At 38.8% G+C, this 27,657-nt stretch overlaps 1 protein-coding gene across 2 annotated transcripts; it reads right to left on the reverse strand.

Moving 5' to 3' along the window:
- Positions 1-1,728: 1,728 nt before the first annotated feature.
- Positions 1,729-20,315, reverse strand: CKAP2 (cytoskeleton associated protein 2). Of its 2 annotated transcripts, none has more exons than XM_025875156.2 (9): positions 19,772-20,315; positions 17,807-17,888; positions 11,084-11,159; positions 10,114-10,976; positions 9,454-9,658; positions 7,684-7,854; positions 5,850-5,919; positions 4,047-4,299; positions 1,729-3,146 (listed from the first exon to the last, which is right to left on the reverse strand). In XM_025875156.2, exons 1-9 carry the CDS (start codon positions 19,839-19,841, stop codon positions 2,891-2,893), a joined length of 2,046 nt encoding a protein of 681 aa, XP_025730941.1. In that variant the 5' UTR covers positions 19,842-20,315; the 3' UTR covers positions 1,729-2,890. The 2 variants fall into 2 exon arrangements, with proteins under 2 accessions (XP_025730941.1, XP_025730940.1); XM_025875155.2 differs by having other exon boundaries at positions 11,084-11,162.
- Between the last annotated feature and the right edge of the window lie 7,342 nt (positions 20,316-27,657).

A 27,657-nucleotide genomic window follows, 5' to 3' on the forward strand; every position in this document is an offset into this window, starting at 1 on the left:
TTTGGGGTGACACAATTCAGCCTATTAAGGATCAGCAAGCACAGACCAGTGAGTATAGAGGAAGAAATAGTGAGAACAGATCTGACCCCTTTTCTCTCCAGCAGTTGCCAAGGTGTGGATCCCAGTCAGGGGAGCTTCTGAACTGGGCAGTGATTGGAAATTAAATATTACCATAGATAACATATACAAGGTACTAGGCACTGTTTTAAGTCAGTCAATACATGTGAAGTGCTGCTTAGAGTAGGACTGGATAAATGTTAGCTATCAACTCATTTTAATCTCCAAAACAACCCCAAAGGTACAATTATCTCTGAGGCACAAGAGGCTATTTGCCTCAGGTCTCACAGCTAGTAAGTGGTAGAACTGGTATTAGAACCCAGGTGGCATGACTCAAGTCTGATTCTTAACCGCTATCCTGCTGTGTTAGATGTTGCCTGCAGTGGTAAACAGTGTGAAAAGCTAGACCAAGTTAAAAAGTTCCCATGTAGTCTTAATGTGACATTGATCTAGGTCAATGAAAAGTTCATTAGCTTAGGAAACTAGAAAAAAGACAAGTTGTAGAACCATACATGAAGTATGGTGCCATTTACGACCAACAAAGCAAAACAAAACCTACAAAATCCACACATACACACTTTATATGTGTGTAAGTCTATGTATGTTAAATACACAGGAAAAAAAAATTGGGGAGGTTACTATAATTATTAGTAACATTTAAAAAGGGTGGTGTGGTTGGAGTAGAAAAATTGTGCTTTCCCTGTATGCGGGTTGAACAAGAACATATCTGGATACACAGTGAGGAGCTATAGAAAACATCAGGCAGAAGTCTCCTTGCTTTTGCCTGGGTAGTCACTTCATCATTCGGTTTACTGGTGACCTTTACTCTGCAACCTTCATATGGTCACCCAGTACCTTGTGTTTTAGGTCTAACTACATAGAAAAGACTCAGTTGATTCCCAAATACCTATGGAAAGGACTCTGACAGTCCAGATTGGGTCAGGTGCCCATTCTGGCCAATCAACCAGAGGGACAGCCAGAAATTATGACACAAAAATAACAGAGGGGATCATCTCCACTTTACCCCTCGGAAAGATGAGGTTCAACTAACTTCTCCACAGTCACAAAACTTTTAAGGGAAGGTAGGAGCTGAGATTTTGAATGTAGATCTGCTGAACTTCAAAGCTCATGTACCATATATTATGTGCTTGGAGATATTTAGCTTGGAACAAACCTAGGTCAGACACGTGATAACTGTTCTTAAGCACCTGAAAGGGAGTGAGACCCATGTCTATAAAAGTTAGCACTAGGATTATTTAAGGAGACAGATTTTTCCCACAGCTGAGGGAGGTGGGGGGGGAACAAAGCACTCTGTGAAACTTTTCCAAACAGAATGGTTTATCTCAAGTTCCCTCTCACTGAGACATTCCAAGCTACTCTATATGGCCAAATGAACCACATGGTATGCTTATTATAAAGCTGAGAGTATAGGCCAACTTGAAGTTCATTTCAAAATGGCACATTTTGCACCATTCATACAAAGTATAAAAAAAAATTAAGGTAAACTTTTCGATAAATTTATAAATTTTTCAAAAGGAAATATACCATTAAGCACATATTTAAGTATTAAAAACCCCAAGTTAAATCCAACCATAATGTATTTCAAAAGCAAGGTTCAAATTTCACTGTAACCAGCATTTCATATTTGTTGAAATAAATGTCACTGAAACATCATTATACAGATATATTTATTTATAAATATTAGGAACACAGTTTATAAAAGAATAAAACTCCTCTCTAGAGCATAAGACAACAGAACAAAGATAGGTGCTATTATACAAACGGAATGAGTGAACATAAGACTGTGATTTTCAAGCACACTTATATTACACACAATTTTAAAACTATCGAAGCTTTGAAACTGTAGAATTGGTAGAGGATGTATTTAGGTATTAGTTCAGAGACTTATAAAACAATTTTAGGGGTGATATTTAATATGTGGGGAGAAGAAACTGTTTACTGTATATAACTATCATGTTTCAAGGGACATGACTTAACAGTAAAGTTTTTATTATATTTTATATTAGTTATATTTTATATTAGTTATTCTAGAAATACTACCTAAATTAGAATGACATTATATATTCCTTCTCTAATTCCATTCTAATAGTCTACAACTATATCAAATGAAATGAGGAAAGTTAAAGTTTTAACATTTTAGATAGCCAAGTTACAAAAGGAACTAAAGAAAGAAACTCAGATTTAAAGTTTCAAATACCCACTGCATTTGGCACCTTTTCTTTTTTACTACAAAGTATTTCCTCTTAGAAATGGGGCATTTAGTTAATTATTGTTTGTGGTGACCTCAGCTACAATAAAAAAGAAGCCAACAGAGACCACAGACTCACTAGCATTGATGGAAAGTGATAGTGAAGAGCCAAAGCACAAGAGACCACAGCAGCCCGGGTAACAAGAATTGGGTGGAAAAGCAAGCTAAATCTTCCATGTCTTCACCTTTCAAAAAAGTCACATTAAATTATTGACTTTCCTACTGATCCAAAATTAAGAAAAGGCAAAAAAAGTCAGTATTCTGTCTGCCGCATTACTTATATTTAATGACTAACAATTTAAGACTATTAAAAGTGAACAAGCCAACGTGATGATCAAACCTGTTTATATTTAAGGAACATAGTGAACTACTTGACAAAATTCATCTTTCTTAGGAACTCCCTCTGCTGCACAGAAGGCATTCCTGCTATAACGTGAACATCAGTAGAAGAGCTCACTGCCATGAATACTTAGGTACTTGCCCAACTCCTAAGAGACATACCAAGCTACAACAAGCAAACAAAAGCCCCCAGGAACAACAGAAGCCCCGTTCCTTATCATCACTTTATTTGTCCTGTGCTGTTCCAGCCTCTGAGTACATGGGGCATAGTGCTGCATTCGGACGGCATACAAAAGCATCGGTTTCACCTCCTAACTCTGTTAACTGCTCCAGTGATGACACGCATGGATAATGGTCTTTTAACATATCTGGCAATTTAGAAGTCTTCTCTTGAATACGTCGAGAACGTCTAACTGGTGTTAGAAACTTTAGCTCTTTAAATGTAGTATCTGTGTTGTCAAACTGGATCTTCTTTTTTACACTAAAAAGACACAAAATTATTCCCAGAGTTAAAAAACATTAACGTTTTTACTTTGTTCTTTTATGCCATTTATCATCCTCTAACTTGTAAGTTACAACCACGTGATTACCTGTCTTATAGAAAAACAGGTACTGAAAGCTCCTTGTGGTTAGGAACTTATTCTTTTCTCTATTTGTTGTCACAGTTTGTACACAGTAGATTCTTGAATATCTGTACAATTGGCTAATTGCTCAATTCCAAAACCTGCTATTATCAGTAACAGACAGACATGAAAGAAAAATGTTGTCAAAGTTTGCTTTTACAAAATGGCAATACTTAGGGTAAGAGCAAAGCAAATACACTAATTTTCTTTTAAGATTTTATTTATTTGAGAGAGATGGAGGTAGCGTCAGAGGTAGTGAGAGAGAGAGCATGAGTGGGAAGGAGAGGGAGAAGCAGGCTTCCCGCCGAGCAGGGAGCCCGACAAGGGGCTTGATCCGAGTGCCTGGGATCATGACCCAAGCCCAAGGCAGGTGCTTAACCGACTGAGCCACCCAGGCACCTCCAAATACAGTATTTAAAAGGTGAAGTGTCCAGGGGTACCTGGGTGGCTCAGTCGGTTAAGTGTCCAACTCTTGATTTCGGCTCAGGTCACGATACCAGGGTTGTCAGATCAAGCCCTGCGACAGAGCTCCACACTGAGTGTGGAGCCTGCTTAAGACCTCTCTTCCCCCCCAAGCCCCCTCTCCCCAACTTGTACATGCTCTCTCTCTCACCCACACACACGCAAAACGTGAAGTGTCTCAATGATACTGATTTGTTTTAAACCTTTCTAACTGGAAGCTAAAGATTTTTAGATACCATATTTATTATTTCTAAACATAAAAACAAATCACAGCACATTACATTTTGAAAGTTTACCTTTGTAGGTATGGTGTAGTAGACACATTATATTTAATTAAGCAACTGCCCCTGGTTTCTGTACTGGGGGTTTTAACATCACTGGTTGGATCTTTTGTTTTGTCATCTTCCTCTTTTTCACCATCTTGAAATACCACATTTCTAGGTTTCTTTTCCATTTCTGGTCTTCCTGACTCTAGATTAACACCTATAATATCTTCACTGTCGACTTCTTGGATGTATTCCTTAGTTGCACAAGCCTCAATATTTTCTCCTATAGAAATACATTTATAGATTAAGCTTTCGGTCAAAGTTAAAGAGCAAAATCAGAAGACATTAAAGTAATTCATAGTTGGTCAGATTTTCAAAATAGAAGAACCAAACTGCCATCTCCTACCTATTACTTTTCCTAAGCCAATACCGCTGACAACTATTAACAAATATTCACTGTCATCTATGGGTTGGGATTATAGATACAGATATAACAATGAAACCAGCCCTGTCCTTCAAGTTCACATTCCACGGAAGAGACGTGCTTGAAAATAATTAAAATGAGAAAAATTCTATATAGTTGAGGTAAGAACAAAGGGTTATGGGAACCCATAAAAATGGGAAAACTACCTTTGCTTGAGGGACAGGGAGAAATCTTCATAAATGACATTTAGGCTTGGGTCTTGAGAAACGAATACTTGACAAGACCAAGGAAGACAATCTTAGTTATGAAGCGTAAAAGGAAATGACCTATTAAGACAAAACTAACAGGCCAGCGTGCTGAGGATATAGGGTGAGGAGCAAGGTGGGAACGTGGGGAGGAGGGGATGATAGGTAGGAAGGGCTGGATTATAATGAATTTTACATGCAAGAAGTTTGGTAAAAAAAAAAAAACAAACAAAAAACCAACCTTCACTGGAGAAACAGAGATACGATCAGATTTGATCACTACGAAGGATGGTTTAGAATGGCAAGAATGAAAAAGAATGATCTGTGATGATAAGACAAACGAGGCTGCGATTGCCTCTAAGCAAGGTGGCAGAGAGGTAGGCATCAGTGAAAAGGAAGGGCCTGATTTACAAGTTATTTCTAAGTTAGGGCTTAACAAATGAACGCATGTGCACATCTGAATGAGTGTGCAGGTGTACTGAGGGCATCTCTTACCACATTTCTTGCTGAGGCATCTTCAATGACAGAGGAGTTTCTTTTTTCCCTTTTCTTTTTTGGGAGGAAGAGATGATGGTTTGCGGAAGCAATGAGGGAAGACGAGTTCAAAATAAAGCATGCTTGGTGGGAAATACTTGAGACATCTTGATAAACCCAGCAAGGTGAAAAGACCTCTAGATTTGACTACTAGGCAACTATTAGAGATTTGTACCAAGAGATGTTTCAGTTATAGGATATATCTGAATCTAGAAAATGTTTACATTTCATATACCTGACAGCTAATGAATCTCTTCCCTCCATCTACTATTCCTAGCAAAGAGAATTCTTGAATAAGCTTCTCTAGAGCATAGAACAGATGATAGAATTTAAGAGATAAAAATTTAGAGATCATCTAATTAAACTGCCTCATTTTTAACACAGGGAATTAAGGCCTAGAGAGGTAAGCTAACTTTCACAAACACTCAATGATAAATTTGGGTTTTGAACCAGAGATCCTAATTAAAAATTCTTACACTACATAAGGCCACTGAATCTCAGGGGTTATGCCCACAGACGTAAGAGGAGAAAAACATCCTACAAATTTAAAAAGTTTAAAAAGATAAAAGAAAAATAATTCAAGGAAATTTAATAAAATCACAATTCACTTGAAGAAAATTAAAAACTTACCATATTTCACTTTTTCTTGACTCTTCATTGTTAGAATATCTGCAATTGCATGTCGCATCTCTTCAATAGGCTTAATTTTTTTTAATGAAGAAAATACAAGTTTTATATTCTCAGACATTAACTAGGTTGTTCAAGTCAAAAATATTTAAAACAGTGACTATACTTCAAACTTCAAAACAAGGCAGTGGTTCTTAGATCATGTTTCTTTTCTCAGAATACTTATTTTGACACTCGAACTTTTGAAAATGACTCTCCGACTTATAGAATAAAAATGAAGAGAAGGGTAGAATTATCAGATTAAAATTTTTCTCCACAATTTTTCTTAAGCCTCTGGTAACTCTTAACTGCTTGTCTGATATAAACAAAATTAACGGACAAAAAGCAAGTTAACATTAATATCTACTAAAGAGCTGATAATATAAATTTAAAGTAAATTTAACATAAAGTTTACTCCTTTTCTCCTACATTCAAGTCCATGGTTATGTATTTATGTATTTTTTTCACATGCTATTAAATGCATCTTTGAACAACTAAAGATTGACCAGCCTAACATTTCACTCATTCAAATTCAACAGTTTTACTGACTGTCCATTATATGCCAGAACATGTAAGCACTTACTATGTTCCTTTGTACTACTATGATTGCTAATGCAACATATTCAAGATATTATATATAAGGGAAGTTCTGGCTCATATTCTTAGTTCTAGAACATATTCCTGAACTACTCACTCATCCTGCTTTCAATTTTCTTGGCTAATTTTAATCCTTGTTTTCCACTTTCTGCTCCTGAGGCACATCTCTCTCTCTTTACACCCTGCCTTCTATGTGAGTCCTTGGCTCTGGTTATGCATCCTAGCTATTCTGCCTGAAGCCACCTTAAGTAATGTCCCTTCTGGTTCATGTAGTAGGAACCTCACACCCTCTTCCAGGTGGGATTCTGTCAAATACAATTACCCTTCAGCAAAATGTTTTATACATAATAGTCTTTGAGAGAATATCTGCTGAATATTTGATTTAGGATTCAAGTGCAAGATCAAATAGCATCTGTTGGCTTTGCAGAGACTAAAGTGAGTAGACCTTTCTTAAAGAAAGGCTAAAGAAAGGAATTTTTAAAAACTCTCTCTGTAAGTAATCTCCAAAATGCATTTTTGAGAAACTTGGTCAAAAGGAAATGCATTTTAGAAACATTTGCCCATAAAAACAAAAAACCCAGCCAAACCGAAAAATCTAGAATACAATTTATTCTATACCCAGAGCCTCTTGCAGCAATAGACTACGAAGAGGGGAGAGGTGTGGTATCAAACCACTATGGCGCTAATATGTCAGCGAAACTAGTTTACTGCCATTTTCCATGTGTGGGCAGGACCAAACATATGGCATAAAAATGTGAGAACATTTAAGAAGTATTCTTCAAGTGAAAGACTTCTCTCACAAAGCCACAGAACCTACTAACATTTTAAAAGTTAGTTTAATTCCACTTGGCTTTATATTCATTACATAAATTTTAATATTAAAAATTCAATTTCCCAGATTTCTTAATTAGGAAATTAATGTGCAAAATGACATGTTGTGCTAAAATATTTCTCACAGCCAGTTTCATTAAATGTACATTACAGTGTATATCCATCTTCTAAGGTCTGATTATCACTAGTTCATAAGCAAGTTTTAGAAGGTTGAGAAACAGCTTTTATAATATGTGATCATTTTGGCCTTTAAATATTCATTACTACTACATATGTAACCATAATTTTATCAAGTTATGTTTGATGTACTCCAAAATAACTCTGAATCCTTTACAGTGTAGTAATAAGGATCAGTAAGTTTTAATCTTACCTGAGCCCCTGCCAAAATAGCTTTCTCATAGATTGTGATAATATTTTCAATAGGACTTGTGAGCGGTTCAATACGTGCAAGGCATATCCAATATTTAACAAGTTTTTTGGCATCTGGAATATTTTTAATCAGGTCATTCAGTATGACCAATATTTCTTCTTTTGGGCACCCCTAAAATAGCAAGAAGTAAAGTGAGTGATATCCTTTAGCCTCTAAACTATGAACAGTTAATTAATTGTACTATAATCAAGATTAATGATAACGAGAGAAAAAGTTGATAGAAAATTATTCATAAAAATATCCAGTGTTCTCTTCCTCACCCCAAACTTATTCTGAATGGCTAGCAAGAAGCCTATTAGTCATGAGTACAAAGCATGAAAACAATATACTAGTTGAGAAAAATAATAGTCAAAAATGACTAACACTGGGGTGCCTGGGTGGCTCAGTGGGTTAAGCGCCTGCCTTCGACTTGGGTCATGATCCCAGGGTCCTGGGATTGAGTCCCATGTCAGGTTCTCTGCCAGCGGAGAGTCTGCTTCTCCTCTCCCTCTCCTTCCCCGCCACCCCCGCTCATGCTCTCTCTCTCACTCAAATAAAATCTTTAAAAAAAAAAATAACTAACACTTTACTTGGTCTTGATGATTATCCTTTATATATTGTGAGATTCCATTTAATACTTGATTTAGAATTTTTGCAACTACCAAATGTTTATGAGGGGCAATAGCTTGCAGGTGTTTAAAAATGGTCTTTGTCAGGTCTTGATATTAAGGTTAAAATGAATCTGTAATGGTTGATTTAAGTAAGAGCTATATATAGTTAGAGGGTAGGGAAGAGAACTTCCACAGTATCAATGACAAACCCCAGCTGAGCAGAAATAAGAATATAATAGGGAAACTCCAATCCTAATTTTCACTGGTCTTCAAAAAGCTTAAAGACACTCATGAAGACCAGAGTAAGGTTTGAAATCATACTCTATATATTCATTCTTGCTATGGATCTTAGACACCATGGGTGACCAAATCAAAATTAAAAAATAGCCAGGGCACCTGGGTGGCTCAGATGGTTAAGCGTCTGCCTTCGGCTCAGGTCATGATCCCAGGGTCCTGGGATCGAGTCTCGCATCAGGCTCCCTGCTCCTTGGGAACCTGCTTCTCCCTCTGCTTCTCTCTCTCCCCCTCTGTCTCTCATGAATAAATAAATAAAATATTAAAAAAAAAGAATTAAAAAAAAATAGCCAGGAAATAAAGGAAACATTCTGGAGTTATTATACTCTGTAGGATTTTGGCCCAAATAGTGAAACTCTACAGTAAGTTTAAGACCATGATGATGTTGGTTTTGATTAATGGAATTTTGTTTGCAAATATTTTAGTTAACTTGAATTTAATCTGTGATAATGACTCACTAATTTATGTTGCTAGTCTTTGGTAAAATATGTAATGAGTAGAAAAAATAATATGTAAATATCCTGAAGGAATGTAAAAAATATCCACCCCCAGCCCATTCTATATTAACATCTTAGAGGAATACAATATTTATAAGTTAAAAAAAAAAATCAAGTTAAAAAACCTAATTATCCCTTTGATATATGTATATGTCCTCAATGAAAATGTGGTCCATTAAAGGCTAAAGAGAATCTCACAATTAACATTAAGTCTACATAACACCACTAACACGTTACATGGTCAAAAGAGTGACAAGGTAATTTAGTAAGAGAACTTTTATAAGATAATTTGCAAACTATAAACTATTACACAAATATAAGGACTGTACCTCATTAATCAGGTTTAGGCATTCCGAAAATGTCTTGTTTACTTTTTCAGTAAATAATCTTTGTTCATCTTCTTCTACCATGGTCGTCCAAAAGGACCCAACTGAGTTTTCGTTTTGCCCTTCAGGCTCAGGCTGGGTAACCAATGAGCTAGGAGGCCTTTTCAGCACTTTTCTCTTACCAGCTTTCCACTCACTCAGACGAGTTCTAGAGTTAGAAGCAGGACATAAGCATTACTGTGATACTGATGAGAGAATTCTGTCAAACAGAGAAGTTAAAAAATAACTCAGGTCTTTAAGTAGTTCCACATGTAGGCCACACGTAAGTTCACAAGTTTGAACAAAAAGAAATACTGAACATTATCAATGTTCGTTTCATGCTCAAACACCCCAAGAATGTGTTTTTAAATGGAGAGGTTATAAAATATTTCCCAATTGTATTAAGCTTTGTAACGCAGATTACATTACAACAACCTAATGAAACAGACTCAAGCACAGTAACTTAGGTCACACTGTTCCACCACATAAATTTGCTTCAGCTGGTCTGCTTACGACAGAGGAGATTCCACACCCACACAAATTCTAATATTCAAGGAGATTATAAGCCAAATTCACAAGTGGTACTCTATTGAAAACTAAGCCAAAAAAATGACATCTACTTACTTTCTCTCTTCTGCTGTTTCTTTGGGCTGAGCCAATCTATCAAGAGTTGCTTTTGCTATAGTGTGTCTGCGAGGGTCAATGCTGTTTGATTTCTGTATCAGTTTGGTGTTAGAAGACGAAGCAGGCCTGGCTACAATTTCAGAAGTCAGGCTTCTTGACAGTGTCTTCTTTCTCTCTACATCCTGAGAACTGGTTTTGGCACTAGATGAAACCGTGTTTGATTGCAGTAATTCTTTCTCCCGAGGCCCTTTCCGGATTGTAACATTGGCAGTGGCTTGCCTGATGCCCCGTTTCACAGCGTCCTGAGCACTGTCGCGGTGACTTCTGATAGGAGGCCGTACCAGCTGTCTGTCCTGAGATGCAGTGCTCCCAAATTTAGTGGTGGTCACCACGTTTGGGGCTCTATCACTTTTCACTGTTGCACTTCGAGTGTCTGTGGGTGGAGGCTCTGGGTCTTTAGGGACAGCAGCTGAAGGCTTCTTCGTTGTTGCAGAACTCTCATCTCTGACTGGTAGGGGTTTTCTAAATGAATTAATCTTAGACTGAACAATTTGGCCACGGTAAGACCCAAGCACAAGCTTCTTGGACATGTTAGCATTTTGTTTTGGTTTTTCTATGGATATTTGTTTCTTTTTGTTGTTGTTTTTAAGATGAAACACTTGGCTTAATGTCATGTGTTGACTTTGAGGGTCATCTTTAATTGGTACAGACTGTCCCATTTGATTATTATCCTCAAAATTATGTGTGTCAACTGCTATTGTTGAACTGGTTAATTCATTAGAAGGTCTTAAAGGAATACAATTTTTTCCCATTGTTATATGATTTTTGTTCCCAGGAGGTCTACTGACATTTTCTTTACCAGCCTAAAAGAATGATTTAAGACAAATCAGCATTTCAGAACAAACTTTAAGAGTTTAGGAAGGGAAAAGGGGGGGAGGGACAGTTTAGGAGGGCTATGTGCATATCTTACCATTTTTGTTTTAAGTTTCAGAACTTTTGTCTCTTCGTGGACTTGGCCCTCAGAGTTCATCACTTTCTGGTCTCTACTACTTTAAAAAATAAAAAATGAAAAAAAGTTTAACCATGTACTAAGGAAATTTTCTCTTTGGAGGGAGGAATGAGAGAATATTAACAGTCATCTGACTTTGTAATTTTAAATTGAGGCAAGAATGGAACTGAGATTTATTTGTCCTTTTTCTTTATTACAGAGTGACTTAATAGTGTAAACAAGATAGCTGAGAAATTTAAAGGTATTTTCTTAAAAGTCTTAACACCCTCCCTACACAAAATGTGTAAACACTTGATAATCCCATTCCAAGCCATTCTTCCTAGTCACTCAAACAAGTCCTCAAAACCTAAGCAACATTTTCTTTGGTTAGTTTTAAGTACTTAGTAACAGACTTACATTGAAAAAAACTTAAATACAGCCCCTCCTCAAATAAATGGTTTGGGGAAAACTGGACAGCCTCATGCAAAAGAATGAAACTGGACTAATTTCTTACACCATACACAAAAATAAACTCAAAATGCATTAAAGACCTAAATATAAGACCTGAAACCATAAAGCTCCTAAAAGGAAACAGAGGCAGTAAACTCCTGGACATCAGCCTTAGCCATATTTTGCTGGATGTGTCTCCTCAGGCAAGGGAAACAAAAGTAAAAATAACGAAGACTACATCAAATTAAAAAGCCTTTGCACAGCCAAGGAAACCGTCAACAAATGAAAAGGTGGGGCACCTGGGTGGCTCAGTCGGTTAAGCATCCCACTCTTGATTTTGGCTCAGGCCATGATTTGGGGGTCGTGGGATGAAGCCCCGCCTTGAGCCCTGCGTTGGGTGTGGAGCCTGCATAAGATTCTCTCCCCCGTCCCCTCACCCCCACACCTCCGCTCACACACTCTCTCTCTCAAGGGGGTAGGGTGGGGGGTGGGGAGGGAGGCAATCTACTAAGTGAGAGAAGTTATTTACAAAGGATATATCTGATAAGGGGTTAATTTCCAAAATTTATAAAGAACTCCTACAACTCAACATGAAGAAAACCCAATTAAAAAGTGGGCAGAGGATCTGTACAGACATTTTTCCAAAGACATACATGGTCAACAAACCCATGAAAAGATGCTCAACATCACTAATCATCAGGGAAACGCAAATCAAAACCACAATAAGATATCACCTCACAACAGTCAGAATGGCTATTTTTTTTTTTTTTAATTTTGAGAGAGAGAGAGCGCGTGCACATGCATAAGCACAGGGAGAGGATCTCAAGCAGACTCCATGCTGAGCACGGAGACGATGTAAGGCTTGATCTCATCACCCTGAGATCATGACCTGAGCTGAAATCAAGTTGGATGATTAACCGACTGAGCCACCCAGGCACCCCCAGAATGGCTAGTATTTAAGAAACAAAAAATAACAAATGTTGGCGAGGATACAGAGAAAAGGGAGCCCCTGTACACTGAAAATATAAATTGGTACAGCCAGTGGAAAACAGTATGGAGGTTCCTCAAAAAATTAAAAATAGGAATACCAGATGATCCAGTAATTTCACTCCTGGGTATTTACCTGAAGAAAATGAAAACACTAATTCAAAAAGATATATCCACCCCTATGTTTACTGCAGAATTATTTACAATAGCCAAGATATAGAAGTAACCTAAGTGTCCACTGATAAATGAATGAAGATGTGGTAATATATATATATATATATATACACACATATATATATATACACACACATATATATACACACACACACACACACAATGGAGTATTAGCCATAAAAAAGAACGAAATCTTGCCATTTGTGACAACATGGATGGACCTTGAGGGTATTCTGCCAAGTGAAATAAGACAGTTGGGGAAAGACAAACATATGATTTCACTTCTATGTGAAATCTAAAAAAAACAAAACTAAACTAAAGAAAAAAACAACAAATAAAAAAATAGAGACTCAAATACAGAGAATTGCAGGTTGCCTGAGAGGAAGGCAACGGGGGGGTGGATGAAATAGGTGGAGTTAAGAGGCACAAACTTCTAGTTATAAAATAAGTCAGCCATAGGGATGAAAAGTACAGCATAGAGAATATAGTCACTAATATTAGAGTAACTTGATATGGTGACAGAAAGTGACTATGCTTGCAATGATAAGCATTTAATGTGTACAAATGTCAAATCACTATGATGTATACCTAAAACTAATATAATATTATATGTCAACTGTACTTTGATTAAAAAGAATAAAAGAAAAAAATAGCTCTCCCAAAAGAAATCCAAAATTTTCCATACCCACTGACAGCCTGATTTATTACAAATGTGGACTTTAATTTTTAGGTGACAATGCATTTAGAATATATATTCAAAACAAATGCTTTCTCAAGAATTTGACCTACATTCCTTTGAACAAATATAGACTGGTTTGTACAGGCCATGAGATTCTTTTAACAAGTCATTATAACAATGTGCATTCCATTAAGAAAAGAAAAAACATGCTCAATTAGACCTGCCATTGATTCTAAGATCCCCAGTTCAGAGATGTTAGAATGTAAAAAGTGTGTATTTTAGCATGAACAAAACTTATCTCCATGACAATCTGGGTTACATTGCTTTTCACATCTGTTTGCTCAGTCTGTTTGGACAAGGGGCAGAACTCTGACAGCTTCTATTACACATTTTGGATGATGGCAGAGAAGAGTCAATATATGTCACTGAACAGAGCAATGTCTTCCCAGTTTAAGCTCCTGCATTCACTACCTGATGGCAAATACTCCTTTTGTTATTCACTGGTCTGTAGCCTGGTGTGGGGTGGGAGATGATGCTCAGGGTCCACCTGTCAGGTACTCCCAGTGTGGTACCTTAACTAATCAGACACCCTATTACTTCTGGACTTACAGTATACTGTGATGTTATCTCACTGAGAAAATGAGACGCAGTCTTAACAAGAATTAGCCCTTCTTTCCTCCACCGAAGACTGCCAGCCTATCTGCCTCTGTACCCACATATTCTGCTTTCCCTCCTGTCTACGGATGAACTGACACCATGCTGACCCAAGGTCAAACTCAATATTTGTGTTCTCCTGCTTGCCTACTCAGGATCTTTGTTCCTGTGATGATTTGCTCATTCTTCTCAATCATTAACTTGCCCCTCTACTACATCACTCCCATCAGCATATAAACACTATCTATTATATCTCATCTTAAAAGCCTTAAACTCCACATTCCCTTTCAGTTCCAGCCTCATTTCTCTTTGCTTTATAGCAAAACTCCTCAAAAGCATGTATCTATACACACTGTCCCCATGTTGTCACATTCCATTCTCTCCCCAGCCCACATCTATTGGGAGCGTGTCCTCGGCACTCTACAGCAGACTCCCAATGTCATCTGCTTCCATGTTTCTACAACTCATGGGTCAATTCCGTTTTCACCTTACTGAACCTTTATGCAGCACTTGACACAGGCGGCCACTCTTCTTTCAATACTTTCTTCACTTTGCTACCAATCACCAGCTCTTCTCCTTTTCCTCCTACCTCATGGTCTACTTCTATTAAGTCTGTCTCTCTTCTTCCTAAATTTTTGGGGGCGCCTGGGTGGCTCAGTCACTAAGCATCTGCCTTCGGCTCAGGTCATGATCCCAGGGTCCCGGGATTGAGCCCGCATAGGGCTCCCTGCTCAGTGGGGAGTCTGCTTCTCCCTCTGCCTCTCCCCCCTTCCAGCTTGTGCGCTCGCTCTCTCTCTCAAATAAATAAATAAAATCTTTTAAAAAAATAAATTTAAAATTTTTCTTCTGCATTTTTTTGTTTTATACTTCTCAGGGACTCCTTTTCTGTCTGTGCTAACAGAATCCTAGTACTTGGTCTTGATATTGCTGGCCTTTTTAACTGCTAACTAAAAAAATTTCAGGATAAGGAGAATCCACCTTATTCACCTGTCCAGTATGGAGAGTTATATTGAAATATGTTCTGTCCCATTCTGTCTTGTTATGATAAAATTGCCCTCACCAGAGTTATCTAAACATAGGATTCTTAAAATACCCACATTAGAGATTGTAAAATAGAATGATTTAATTTTGAAAAGCTGCAAATCTGATTGATCGTCTATTTAACAATTTGTTGCTCAAGTAACAATATTTAAGTTGACATCTGTTTTCTAAAAGGAATAAATATAGTACTTGTAAGATTTCTTGGTAAAGCCAGAAGAATCTTCCCATTGTGTTTAAGAGTACTATAAACTGCACAGCCCAGTTGAGTTCCTTATTTAAATAGTAGTTGAGAGTCATGCTCTTACTTGAATTAATATTCTCTTTACGCACTCTCTAGTAATCTTATCCCACCTCAAAGTTTTAAATAAACATCATCTACAAACTGATAATTTCCAAGTTTAAATCTCTGGTCCCAATCTCAATCCAGCCCTTCAGACACGTAACTATTCGGCATTTCCACTTGGATGTCCTGTTGGTACCTCAAACTTAGCATGGCCAGATCAAAGCTCCAGATTCCCCCATTCCTCCCTCAGTCTTCCCCATCTTGATATATGGTATCACTAGCCACTCAATTATTCAAATAAAAAAATCTAGGATCGTATTTCTGTTTTAAATGAAGAAATGCAGGATTTATAAATGAAAATTTAAAGCATTTAAAGTAACCTATTAATGTAAAGTTAAAAAGAATTTTTAAAATTTGGAAATAATGCCAAACTTACATAAAGTTGCAAAATTATAAATAGTTCAAAGAATATTCATATACTGTTTACCCAGATCTGCACAGTGTTAACCTTTTATTCCATTTGCGTTATTATTTGCACTGTTTCTGAACATGTGTCTGTTTGGAGTACATGCAACTTTTTCTACCTGAATCTTTCAAGTTAAGATACATACTTTATTACCTTTAAACCCTTAATGCTTCAGTGTTTATTTCCTAAAAATAGGGACTTTCTCTTACATAACCATAGTGGTTATCAAATCTATAAATTCAACTTAATATAACCTTTCATCTGTTTATATTCTAGTTGAAAACTGACCTAATAATGTCTTTACTAATATTTCACCCTCCACAGCAGGATATAGTATAAGAGTCAGGTATTGGATCGAGTGGTAGCTCTTAATCTGGAATATTCAGGGTCATCTTAAAGGCCATTATTCTTTCTTTCACGTCCCATCCATACCTAATCCATCACCAAGTCCTGTCATCTGTACCTCCTAAATATAAGCACCATATGACCACTTTCAACCATGAGGAAGGGTATGAAGAATTTACAAAACCAAAATATAGCAATAACTGTTTGGAGAAACTAAAGAAACCAGGAGAATAGAGTAACTCAAGAACCAGTGCTCTGTGCGTAAAGCCACTGAGAAATCGTGAAACAATATCTACCACTTATTGGGCTCTCTCTATATACCAGGCATAGCACAATGCATTCACTATCTTACTTGATCCCCAAGAAACACACGTTACTATCCCATTTAATATAAGTAAATGGACTCAGAGAAGCCACATAACTCCCCTGAGGTTACACAGTTGTAGTGGCAGACTTATGGACTCCAGTCCTTATCACTCTACAGCCAATGCTCTTAGAAGGCCAGAAAGAGCCTAAAGGATGTTACTAACAGTTATCTCTAGAGGGGGCATTTGATCTGCTTTATATACTTTCATGGGGCTTTGTTTCAGCCACAACCATGTACTATTTTTTAAATTTTAACAAAATAACACCAAGATATTCCTATGGAGGGTTGAGACTAAAACAAATGATCTCTAAACATTTGGGGAGAGCCACCTCCTGAAGAATAACCATTTACGCCCCCCCCACCACACACAGTAAAAACCTTACTAAATCAAGACTGACCTTTGTAGCACTGCATAAACCATAAGTCAGTATTTTGATATATACAAACACTTTGCTTTAAAATTAATTGTTTCATCTTAGAGTGTGAATTAATTTACACAGGAAGAAATACTGTGCTACCCAAGAAGGTATGGCTACTGAGCACTTGAAATGTGCCTAGTCCAAATTGATGTGTGAAAGTGTGAAATACATACCAAGATTTTGAAAACTCAGTACCTAAAAAGGATGTAAAATATCTCAATAACTTTTAAGAATTACATGTTGAAATTATAACATGGTATATATTCAATTAAATGTTACTACAATTCATCTTTTAAAAAGACTTTTCAGAGGGGCACCTGGGTGGCTCAGTTGGTTAAGCTCAGGTCATTATCTCAGGGTCCTGGGATTGAGCCCCACCACAGGCTCCAAGCTCGGCAGGGAGTTTGCTTGTCCCTCTCCCTCTGCCCATCCCATGCTCATGCTCTCTCTCAAATAAATATTTTTTAAAAAATATAAATAATTACCAAAAACTAATGATTGGACATAATAAAAAATATATATATAAAGACTTCTCAAATGTGGCTACTAGAAAAATTTTTTTTAAGATTTATTTATTTAAGAGAGAGAAAGAGCCAGCTGGGGGAAGGGCACAGGTAGAGGGAGACAAGCAGACTCCCCGTTGAGAGGGGAGCCAGAAGTGGGGATCAATCCCAGGACCCTGAGATCTGACCTGAGCCAAAATCAAGAATGGGATGCTTAACCCACTGAGCCACCCAGACACCCTGAAAATTTTAAATTACAGTACAATTGTGGCTCCCATTACATTTTTATTAGACAGCTCTAATTTTACAGATCTGAAACGAGAAAATTTGACCTCACCTGGGTATGTGATTTTCCTGTTTGTATGCAAAAAAAGTTTTTCTTTTTAACATATGTTCCTTGAGTTTTTGTCTTCTTTGTTCTAAACAACAAAAAAGCAACAAGTCAACATTTGTTACAACAATAACAGCAAATAAATATTCACTAAATGAACACCTTACTTTGAAAAATGTTCTACTAGAGATCACATCTTATATACAACAGAAAACTTCCCAGTTCAGTATTGCCTTTGAAAAATAATCCCATTTTTAAGAGATTGTTACCATAAAAGGTCCCCACAACCACTGCACAAGAATTACATTCTCTCGTTTGAAAGTGAAAAATCTGGAGAATGTCATTTTCAACATAGGGTTACTGAAAGCCAAGCTTTACAGAAACTAAATGGCAGAGTCGAGACACTAGACTCCAAGTTCTAATTTACCAGAGCTGGGTTGGGAAGGAGTTTCTTTCCTCTGTGTTCCCATGCACAGGACAAAGAACTAACATTATTTCTGAAGACCCAGCCAACCCTGGATTTACATAAAGTCGATTGTGTTAAATTTGAAGCATCAGATGAGACAACCCCGACTCTCCCAAAAACTTGCTCTCCCAAAAAACAAATAGTCAAGTCAAAAAATGGGCAGAAGACATGAACAGACACTTCTAGGAAGAAGACACACAAATGGCTAACAGACACATGAAAAAATGTTCATCATCATTAGCCATCAGGGAAATTCGAATCAAAACCACAGTGAGATACCACCTTACACCAGTTAGAATGGCAAAAATTGACAGGGCAAGAAACAACAAATGTTGGAGAGGTTGTGGAGAAAGGGGAACCCTCTTACACTGTTGGTGGGAATGCAAGTTGGTACAGCCACTTTGGAAAACAGTGTGGAGGTGCCTCAAAAAATTAAAAATAGAGCTACCCTATGAGCCAGCTATTGCACTACTAGGTATTTACCCCAAAGACACAGATGTAGTGAAAAGAAGGGCCTTATGCACCCCAATGTTCATAGCAGCAATGTCTGCAATAGCCAAACTGTGGAAAGAGCTGAGATGTCCTTCAACAGATGAATGGATCAAGAAGATGTGGTCCACATATAAAATGGAATATTACTCAGCCATCAGAAAGGATGAATCCCCAACTTTTACATCAACATGGATGGGACTGGAGGAGATTATGCTAAGTGAAATAAGTCAAGCAGAGAAAGTCAATTATCATATGGTTTCACTAATTTGTGGAACATAAGGAATACCACGGAGGACATTAGGAGAAGGAAGGGAAAAATGACGGGGGTGGAATCAGAGGGAGAGACGAACCATGAGAGACTATGGACTCTGAGAAACAAACTGAGGGTGTTAGAGGGGAGGGGCGTGAGGGGATGGGGTTAACCCAGTGATGGGTATTAAGGAGGGCATGTACTGCATGGAGCACTGGGTGTTATACGAAAACAATGAATCGTGGGTCACTACATCAAAAACTAATGATGTACTGTATGGTGACTAACATAACATAATAAAATTAAATTAAAAAAACAAACAAACTTGCTCTCCACTCAGAAGGCGGGAGCGCCCTGCGCAAGCGCAGTTGGCACTCCACCCAGGCGCGGCCCCGCCCCCCCCGGCAGGTCCCCAGTCCCCAACCCGGGGGGCAGGCAGGCGTGCCGCGCACCCTCCCTCGCCAAACGGACTCCTCCACCGCAGGCCCGTCTCCGCCACCAGTGGGTCACGCCCGGCCAGTAACGACCGCACATGAGGCGCTCCGCCCCGCACACTAGCACCACGAACCCGGCACCGCTCTGGTTGTCCATTTCGCAAATGCGGAGATTGCGGCTGTGAGAGGCCGAGCGATCTGCCCACGGTTCTCACACAACTGGTCATGCCCGAAGCTGGTCGGCGGACTCGAGGCCCCGGCTGCTGAGTCCGAACCACCCCCTCCCCACGGTCGCCCCGGTGCCCCGCTCCCGCCACCGCGGCCCTCACCTCTGAACGCGGGCTGAGCCCTCTGGCTCGGGGGCAGCTGCAGGTCCTGGGGCACGGCTGGGGTGCTCATGGCTGCTACCCGACGGGGATGCGCCTCGGCTCCCGCAGGCCCGCACCGCGCGAGCCGAGACCCCGGCACACACAACACGCCGCCGGCCGGGCTGTAGAAGGCGCGGCGTGAATTGAATGAGCCAATGGGCGCCGAGGGGCGGAGCCTGGGCTGCGGTTGCGGGGGTGGGTTGTCCGTCTGCCCCTTTCAGTTAGGGCTGCTCAGCTGAGTCCCCAGGCTGGCCAACTTGGTCAGCTGTTTCCGTGTTGAGCTTGCGCCTTGGGGTGGGGGTGGGGACCTGCCAAGTGCCTACTGTGTGGCAGATAGGACTAGTCTTTGGACGCTCACAGGGCGTGGAGGAAGGCCGACTAGAAAAGTGTCATTTGGCTGCGCTTGTTAAACCAGAGCGTGTTCGCTGAGGAGGCAGTAAGCACCCACCGACTGCTGTACCGAGAGCAGGTGTAGTTCCATTTCCCCAAAATGACTTCATGGCCATATGACAGCTAGGAAGAGGGACTGTAGGACTGCTGACAACACTGACTCCTCCTTTGGCAGTCCATCCTGTTTACGCCCACGCAATGACTTCCCTCCGGATTCGTGTTCCAGGCCCCCTGGAGGTTAATGTTTGCGCTGACCGGAATGCAGGAAGGTTTGTTCTGATCGTCCCCAAGGTGGCACACAGAAGAAGTCACTTTAGGTCACTAGTATTGCTGACGGACCCACAAAAGGTGCCACGTTAGCACTGTTTGAGCCGGGTTTTAAGCATGGAGACAGAGACAGAAAGATACAATTTTTGTATCTCAGGCACAGGTCTGAGAGCCTCCAGGGCTGGCTCTCAACGGTCAGTTCTCCTGTCTTTCTCTGCTAGTTTCCTAAACGCATCGTATGGTAGCATCTTGCTAATGAGGAAGTTAGTTTGGGATGTTCTGTTGTTTTTTTCTTGATGAAATGTCAAGTGTAACGTTGTGTAATTTTGCCTGCACTCGAGGCCAATTCTGGGAGAACTAAGAGCCAAACAGCACCGATCACCATCCCTAAGACAACATTGCTGTTTGCATATTACTGTTAATTTAATATTGTCGATTATCTACTACAGTTTCATCAGACAGGCTGGGTAACCACGGATTCCCATTAAGTGACAGAGAACAGTTTAACAAAATAGAATGTAAAAAAAAAGTGACTCAAGAACCTCCAAACCATTATGTTAGGTGAAAGACAGCCAGAAAAGGTCACACATATGGTATAATTCCATATGAAATATCCATAATAGATAAATCTACAGAGAAATGACACAGATTGGTGGTTGCCAGGGGCTATGGGGGGGGGAATGGAGAGAGACCACAGAGCTGTTCACTTTAAAAGGATTAATTTTATGTTATGTAAATTTCAGTATTTTTTTAAAATGGGCATCGTTACAAATAGTGATTCAAAGAAAACCATGGAGAGCTCAATAGGCTGAGATGGTGGATAGAAAATCCTGCAAAACTGCTAGGTTTTCTAGCATGGCAATTTCCCCCCCATCTCCGGACTCACCCCCCCTCCAAGAATGGTATCTTTTTAAAAGACACTTTTTAAAAATATCATCATCCCACAATTGTTGGAGGGAAGGCAGACTGTTCTCTAAAAGATCCAAAAGAAGACTTCCTTTCCGAACAGATCTTCGCCAACACAGCTGACCATTTAACTGCAGCCACCTGCAGTATAGCTGGTCCGCTTCTTGTGAAACAGGGAGAGCACCTGTGGGAGAATAGGTTGGGACTATCCAAAGAATAGAAGGAAGACAAAAACAGGGTCAGGACAGAAAGTCTGCGGAGGCAAGAAAGAGGTAATGGTCCAATGTTGGGCCCCGAAGAGGTCTCGTAAGATTGGGATTGAAAGCAACCGTTGGATTCAGAAGCTAGGAGGTTCCGGCAAAAACACTCTGCGGACAAGTACAAAATATTGCTGAGTGAAATTAAAGAAACCCTAAATAAATGGAGAGAGAAGAGATGCTTATGGATAAGAAGACCCTGTGTTGTTAAGATGTCCATTCTCTCCAAGTTGAACTATTCAATCCCATCCCAATCAAAATCCCAGGAGGCTTTTCTATAGAAATTGACAGATTCTAAAATTTAAATGGAAATGCAAAGGATCTAAAGAGGCAAAACAATTTTGAAACAGAACAAAGTTGGAGAACTAACACGACCTGATTTCAAGATGTATTATAAAGCCACAGTAATCAAGACAGTGTAGCTGGCATTGCTGTAAAAAAAAAAAAAAAAAAGAAATCAATGGAATATAGTAGAGATGCCAGAAATATACTCGGGCCTCTATGGTCACTTGATTTTCCACAGAGTTTCCAAGACAACTCAGTGGAGGAGAAGGATAATCTTTCCAACTAATGCAAGTACAGAGACAACTGGATGTCCACATAGAAAATGTTAACCATGACCCTTAACTCACCCCTTGTACAAACAAAATAAACCTCAAAATGGAATGTAGACCTAAATGTAAGAACCCAAACTATAGAACCTCTAGAAGAAAACATAGAAGAAAAATCTTAGTGACTTTGTCAGGCAAAAAGCTTTCTTAAAGAGGAGATAGCACGAACTATAAAACAGTACACTGGATTTCATCAAAATTATAACCTTTTGCTCTTCAAAAGTCATTTAGAAAACTAAAAAGCAAACTACCGAGCAGGAGAAAATACTTGCAAAGCATATTTAATAAAGGACTTTCACCCGAACATGTGAGCACTCTTACAACTCAATTTTTTCAATGTGCAAAAAAAGAAAAATTGCACTTCACCAAAGAAGATACAGGAAACCAAAAATAAGCACAAGGAAGATACCTAACATCCTTAGTCATCAGGAAAATGCAATTAAAATCACAATGAAATACCACTCATCATGTACTCACTAAAATGGCTAATATTTAAAAGACAATACTAAGCTTTGGCAAGGAACTGGAACTCTCATATACCACTGGTAGTAATACAAAATAATATAGCTATTTAAGAAAACAGTTTGGCAGGTTTTTTTTTTTCAGTTTGGCAGTTTCTTATAAAGTTAAACATGCACGTACTATATGACCCAGCAATTACTCTCTAGGTATTTACCCAAGAGAAATGAAAGCATGTACACAAATGTTTATAGCATCTTGACTCAACGTTAGCCCTAAGCAGAAAATAACGTAAATCTCCAACTGATGAGTGGATAAACAAATTGTGACATATTTGTACAATGGACCACTCCTCAGTAATAAGAAGGAACAAAATACTGAATAATGCCACACGGATAAAATGAAAAAACATAGTTTCTTCCTTTCTGTGCCGGGAAACACCCAGCTTCCCCTTACTGTGTTTCTTTCCAGTGTGTCTTCTTTACTTTTACACAGAGCACTTCACTTCTGACATCTCTGGTCACCAAAGGTGTGGAGGTTTTTTTCTCCACAACAAGCAATTCAATGTGACACCAGCTGAGTGTCCCACAATTGAACTCAATTCTAACACAACCTGGAGAGAATGTCAGCTACTACAGACTAAGGACTCAATCCCTCAATCCCCCAAAACTCCTTCCCTTCAACTTCAGGTGCCTGTGGAAACCGAGATTATCACTTATGCTTCTCACTGAATGCTTCCTTGGGTTTGAATAATTGGCTAGAGCAGCTCACAAAACTCAAGTATTTACATGTGTTTACCAGTTTTTAAAAAAGATAGCAGGATACAGGATACAGATGAACTGCCAGGTGAAGAGATGCATAGAGCAAGGTCTGTAAGGGTCCAGAGCGTTGGAGCTTCTGTCCTTGTGGAGTTGGGGTGTACTACTCTCCTGGTGTGGATGAGTTCACCCACCTGGGAGCTCTCTAAACCCCCAACTATTGGGATTTCATGGAGGCTTTCTCATGTAAGCATGATCAATTATTAACTCCATTTCCAGTTTCTCTCCCTTCTCTGGAGAAGTGGGGGACCAGATGAAACCTGAAAATTCCAAGCTTCTTATTAGGAATTTCTGGTGACCAGGCCCCATCCAGAAGCCCACCAAGAGTTGCCTCAATAAAACAAAAGATTCTCCTTGTGTGCTTATCACTTTGGAAATTACAAGGGGTTTGGGTGCTCCTATGCCAGGAACCAGGGGCAGAGACCAATAAATATTTTCTATGATCTCACCATGAGTGAGTCTCAAAAACATGGCATTACATTTCAGAAGCCAGAGACAAAGGACTACCTACCTTATGATTCCATTTACGTGAAATTCTAGAAAAGACATAGATTCCACATGAATGAAATCATACGGTATTTGTCTTTCCCTGTCTCACTGATCTCACTTAGCATAATGTCTTCTATGTCCATCTGTGTTGTCACGAAGGGAACGATCTCATCCTTTTCTCATGGCTGAGTAATACTCCATATATATATATATGGGGTAATAATATACAAATATTATATATATGATATATATATATATGCCACCTCTTCTTTATCCACTCATCTATTGGTGAATACTTTGGTTGCCTCCAACCTTGGCTGTTATAATTAATGCTGCAATAAACATAGAGGTGCATATATCTTTTTGAATTAGTGTTTTCATTTTCCATGGGCAAATACCCAGTAGTAGAATTACCAGATCATATGGTATTTCAATATTTAGTTTTTTGAGGAACCTCCGTAATGTTTTCCATAACAGCTATACCAATTTACATTCCCACCAACAGTGCACAGAGTTCCTTTGATATCTCATTGTGGTTTTGATTTGAATTTCCCTGGTAATTAGAGATGAGCATCTTTTCATGGGTCTCTTGGCCATTGGTATATCTTCTTTAGAAAATGTCTATTTAGGTCCTCTGTCCATTTTTTAATGGGATTGTTTGGGTTTTGGGTGGAAAGTTATATAAGTTCTTTATATAACCCTTTATCAGATATATCATTTGCAAATATCTTCTTTCATTCAATAGGTTGCCTTTTTGTGTTGTTTATGGTTTCCTTTGCCATGCAAAAGCATTTTATTTGGTGTAGTCCTAATAATTTATTTTTGCTTTTGTTTTTCCTACCTGAAGAAACATATCTAGAAAAATGTTGCTATGCCCAATATCAAAGATATTACTTCCTATGTTTTCTCCTAGGAGTTTTATTGTTTCAGGTCTCACATCTAGGCCTTTAATCCACTTTGATTTTATTTTTGTGTATGGTGTAAGAAAGTGGTCCAGTTTCATTCTTTTGCATATAGCTGTCCAGTTTTTCCCAACACCATTTATTGAAGAGACTGTCTTCCCCATTGTATATTCTTCCCTCCTTTGTCACAGATTAGTTGACCATTTAATCATGGGTTTATTTCTGGGCTCTCTATTCTGTGCCATTTGTCTATGTGTCTATTTTGTGCCAGTACCATACTGTTTTTGATTACAGCTTTGTAGTATATCTTGAAATCTGGGATTGTGATACCTCCAGCTTTGTTTCTCTTTCTCAAGATTGCTTTGACTATTTGAAGTCTTTGTGGTTCCATACAAATTTTAGTATTCTAGTTCTCTGAAAAATGCTATTGGTATTTTGATAGAGATTGCATTGCATCTGTATACTGCTTTGAGTAGAATGGATATTCCAACAAGATTAATTCCTCCAATCCATGAGCATGGAATGTTTTTCCATTTGTTTGCGCCATTCTCAATTTCTCTCATCAATGTTTTATAGTTTTCAGAGTGCAGGTCTTTCACCTCTTTGTTAAGTTTATTCCTAGGTATTTTATTCTGTTTGGTGCAATTCTAAATGGAATTTTTTTTTAAATTTCTCTTTCTGCTACTTCATTATTAGTATATAGAAATGCAACTGATTTCTGTGCATTAATTTTGTATCCTGCAACTTTACTGAATTCATTTATTCTAATAGTTTTGGGGTGGAGTCTTTACGGTTTTCATGTATAGTATCATGTCATCTGCAAATTGTTTTATTTTTTTAAAGATTTTATTTATTTATTTGACAGAGAGAGACACAGTGAGAGAGGGAACACAAGCAGGGGGAGTGGGAGAGGGAGAAGCAGGCTTCCTGCTGAGCAGGGAGCCCGATGCGGGGCTCGATCCCAGGACCCTGGGATCACGACCCAAGCCGAAGGCAGACGCTTAACAACTGAGCCACTCAGGCGCCCCTGCAAATTGTTTTTGATCCCCCAAACTACTCAAATAAAACTTTTATCTGAGAGTAGTTTGTTCTATTAGTCTCGTTGTATAGCTATCAAGATGAGCAATTTCTCACTTTTCACTTTTCATTATCTCTTCTCTTAGGAAAAGAAAATTAGCGATGTTGAGACTCCTTTCTTTTTGAATGAGGATGGCAGTGTTCCCTGGAGGCAAAAACACATCATGCTTGTTCAGCATCACTATTTATTAGGGAAATGCAAATGAAAACTACAGTGAGCTATCACCTCACACTGGTTAGATTGGCTATTATTATTATACTGACCCATGGGAATCCTGACAGCCCTGTCTTTTGGATTTCAACATCTTCCTGCTTTCAGTTTGATGCTGTGATGGTTAATTTTATATGTCAACTTGGCTGGGCCCCAGGATGCCCAGATATTTGGTCAAATATTATTCAGGGTGTTTCTGTGAGGGTGTTTTTGGGTGAGATTGACATTTAAATTGGTAGACTCTGTGTAAAGTAGATTGCCCTTCATAATGTGGGTGGGCCTCATCCAATCAGTTGAAGGCCTGAACAGAACAAAAGGCTGACTCTCCCCACTCCCTGCAAGAAAAACTCTGCAACAGGTGACTTTCAGACTCAAACTGGAACATCGACTCCTCTTAGTTCTTCAGATCAATGGCACTGATCGCCTTTGGATTTGAACTATAACCTTAGCTCTCCTGGATCTCCAGCCTGCTTGCCAATCCTGCAGATTTTGGACCTGCCAGCATCCATAACAGCACAAGCTAATTCTTTATTCCATCTTTTTCTCTGGAGAACTCTGACTAATACAGATGCCCTGTTCTCATTCTTGGATGAATTATCGGGCAGGTTATCCCTACTCCATTCTCATTTCTTGACGTGTCTGCAACACATGGCATTTCTACTTGCCCCAACCTGGAAAGAAAACCCTCATACACGTGTCTATCCTAGCAGCTGTCATATGTCAGCCTTCCTATTTGTTTACTGCAAACTGTGTGCCCCTCAAGGGCAAAAAGCATACTTTGTTTTCATGTCCACACTGCCCAACATTTTGATCATTGCAAAGTCCAGGAAAAACTGCACAATTCCAAATCAGACCAGGACAATTAGCTTACATGATGTACTTTTAATAGAAAAGATTTTTAAAAATTATAAATAATCTAAGGCTTAAAAATCAGGAAATGACAGTAAATGATCACATGTAATGATGGTATATTACCATGAATAAAATGTCAAATATGTTTAGTGCTTTGGGATATTTTCATGAAATAAAACAAAAAATACAAAAAACAAACAAACAAACCCAGAAAGGAAGGGTCAGAAGTAGACCAGAATACATACAGGATTTTAGAACACGATAAAGGTTGCAATTTAATTCAGTGGAGAAATGACGGTTTCTGTTCATTAGAAAGAATCTTACCTTTCTTATAGAACCTGTGCAGATCAGTGACTCTATGATTAGGGGAAATGCAGAGCCCTGGAAACAAAGGGAGATGTCCCTCCACCCTTCTGCCACATGGCAGGCATGCAGCTTTGGGACCTGAGAGACTGGGACCAAGGTGAGGTAGGTGGCCTCACGTGCAAGGCCTGACCATACTCTCCTTGCCCTAATCCTGGCCTGTTGATCTTGCCTTTATTTAAAATTAAGAATAAAATTTATTTTATTTATCATGGATTTTCTAAATTAATTTTGATTTTTTTAAA

This window comes from Callorhinus ursinus, unplaced genomic scaffold, assembly GCF_003265705.2.
Source record: "Callorhinus ursinus isolate GAN/ISIS: 27379988/994484 unplaced genomic scaffold, GSC_fseal_2.0 scaffold7, whole genome shotgun sequence".
NCBI classification, from domain to species: domain Eukaryota; kingdom Metazoa; phylum Chordata; class Mammalia; order Carnivora; family Otariidae; genus Callorhinus; species Callorhinus ursinus.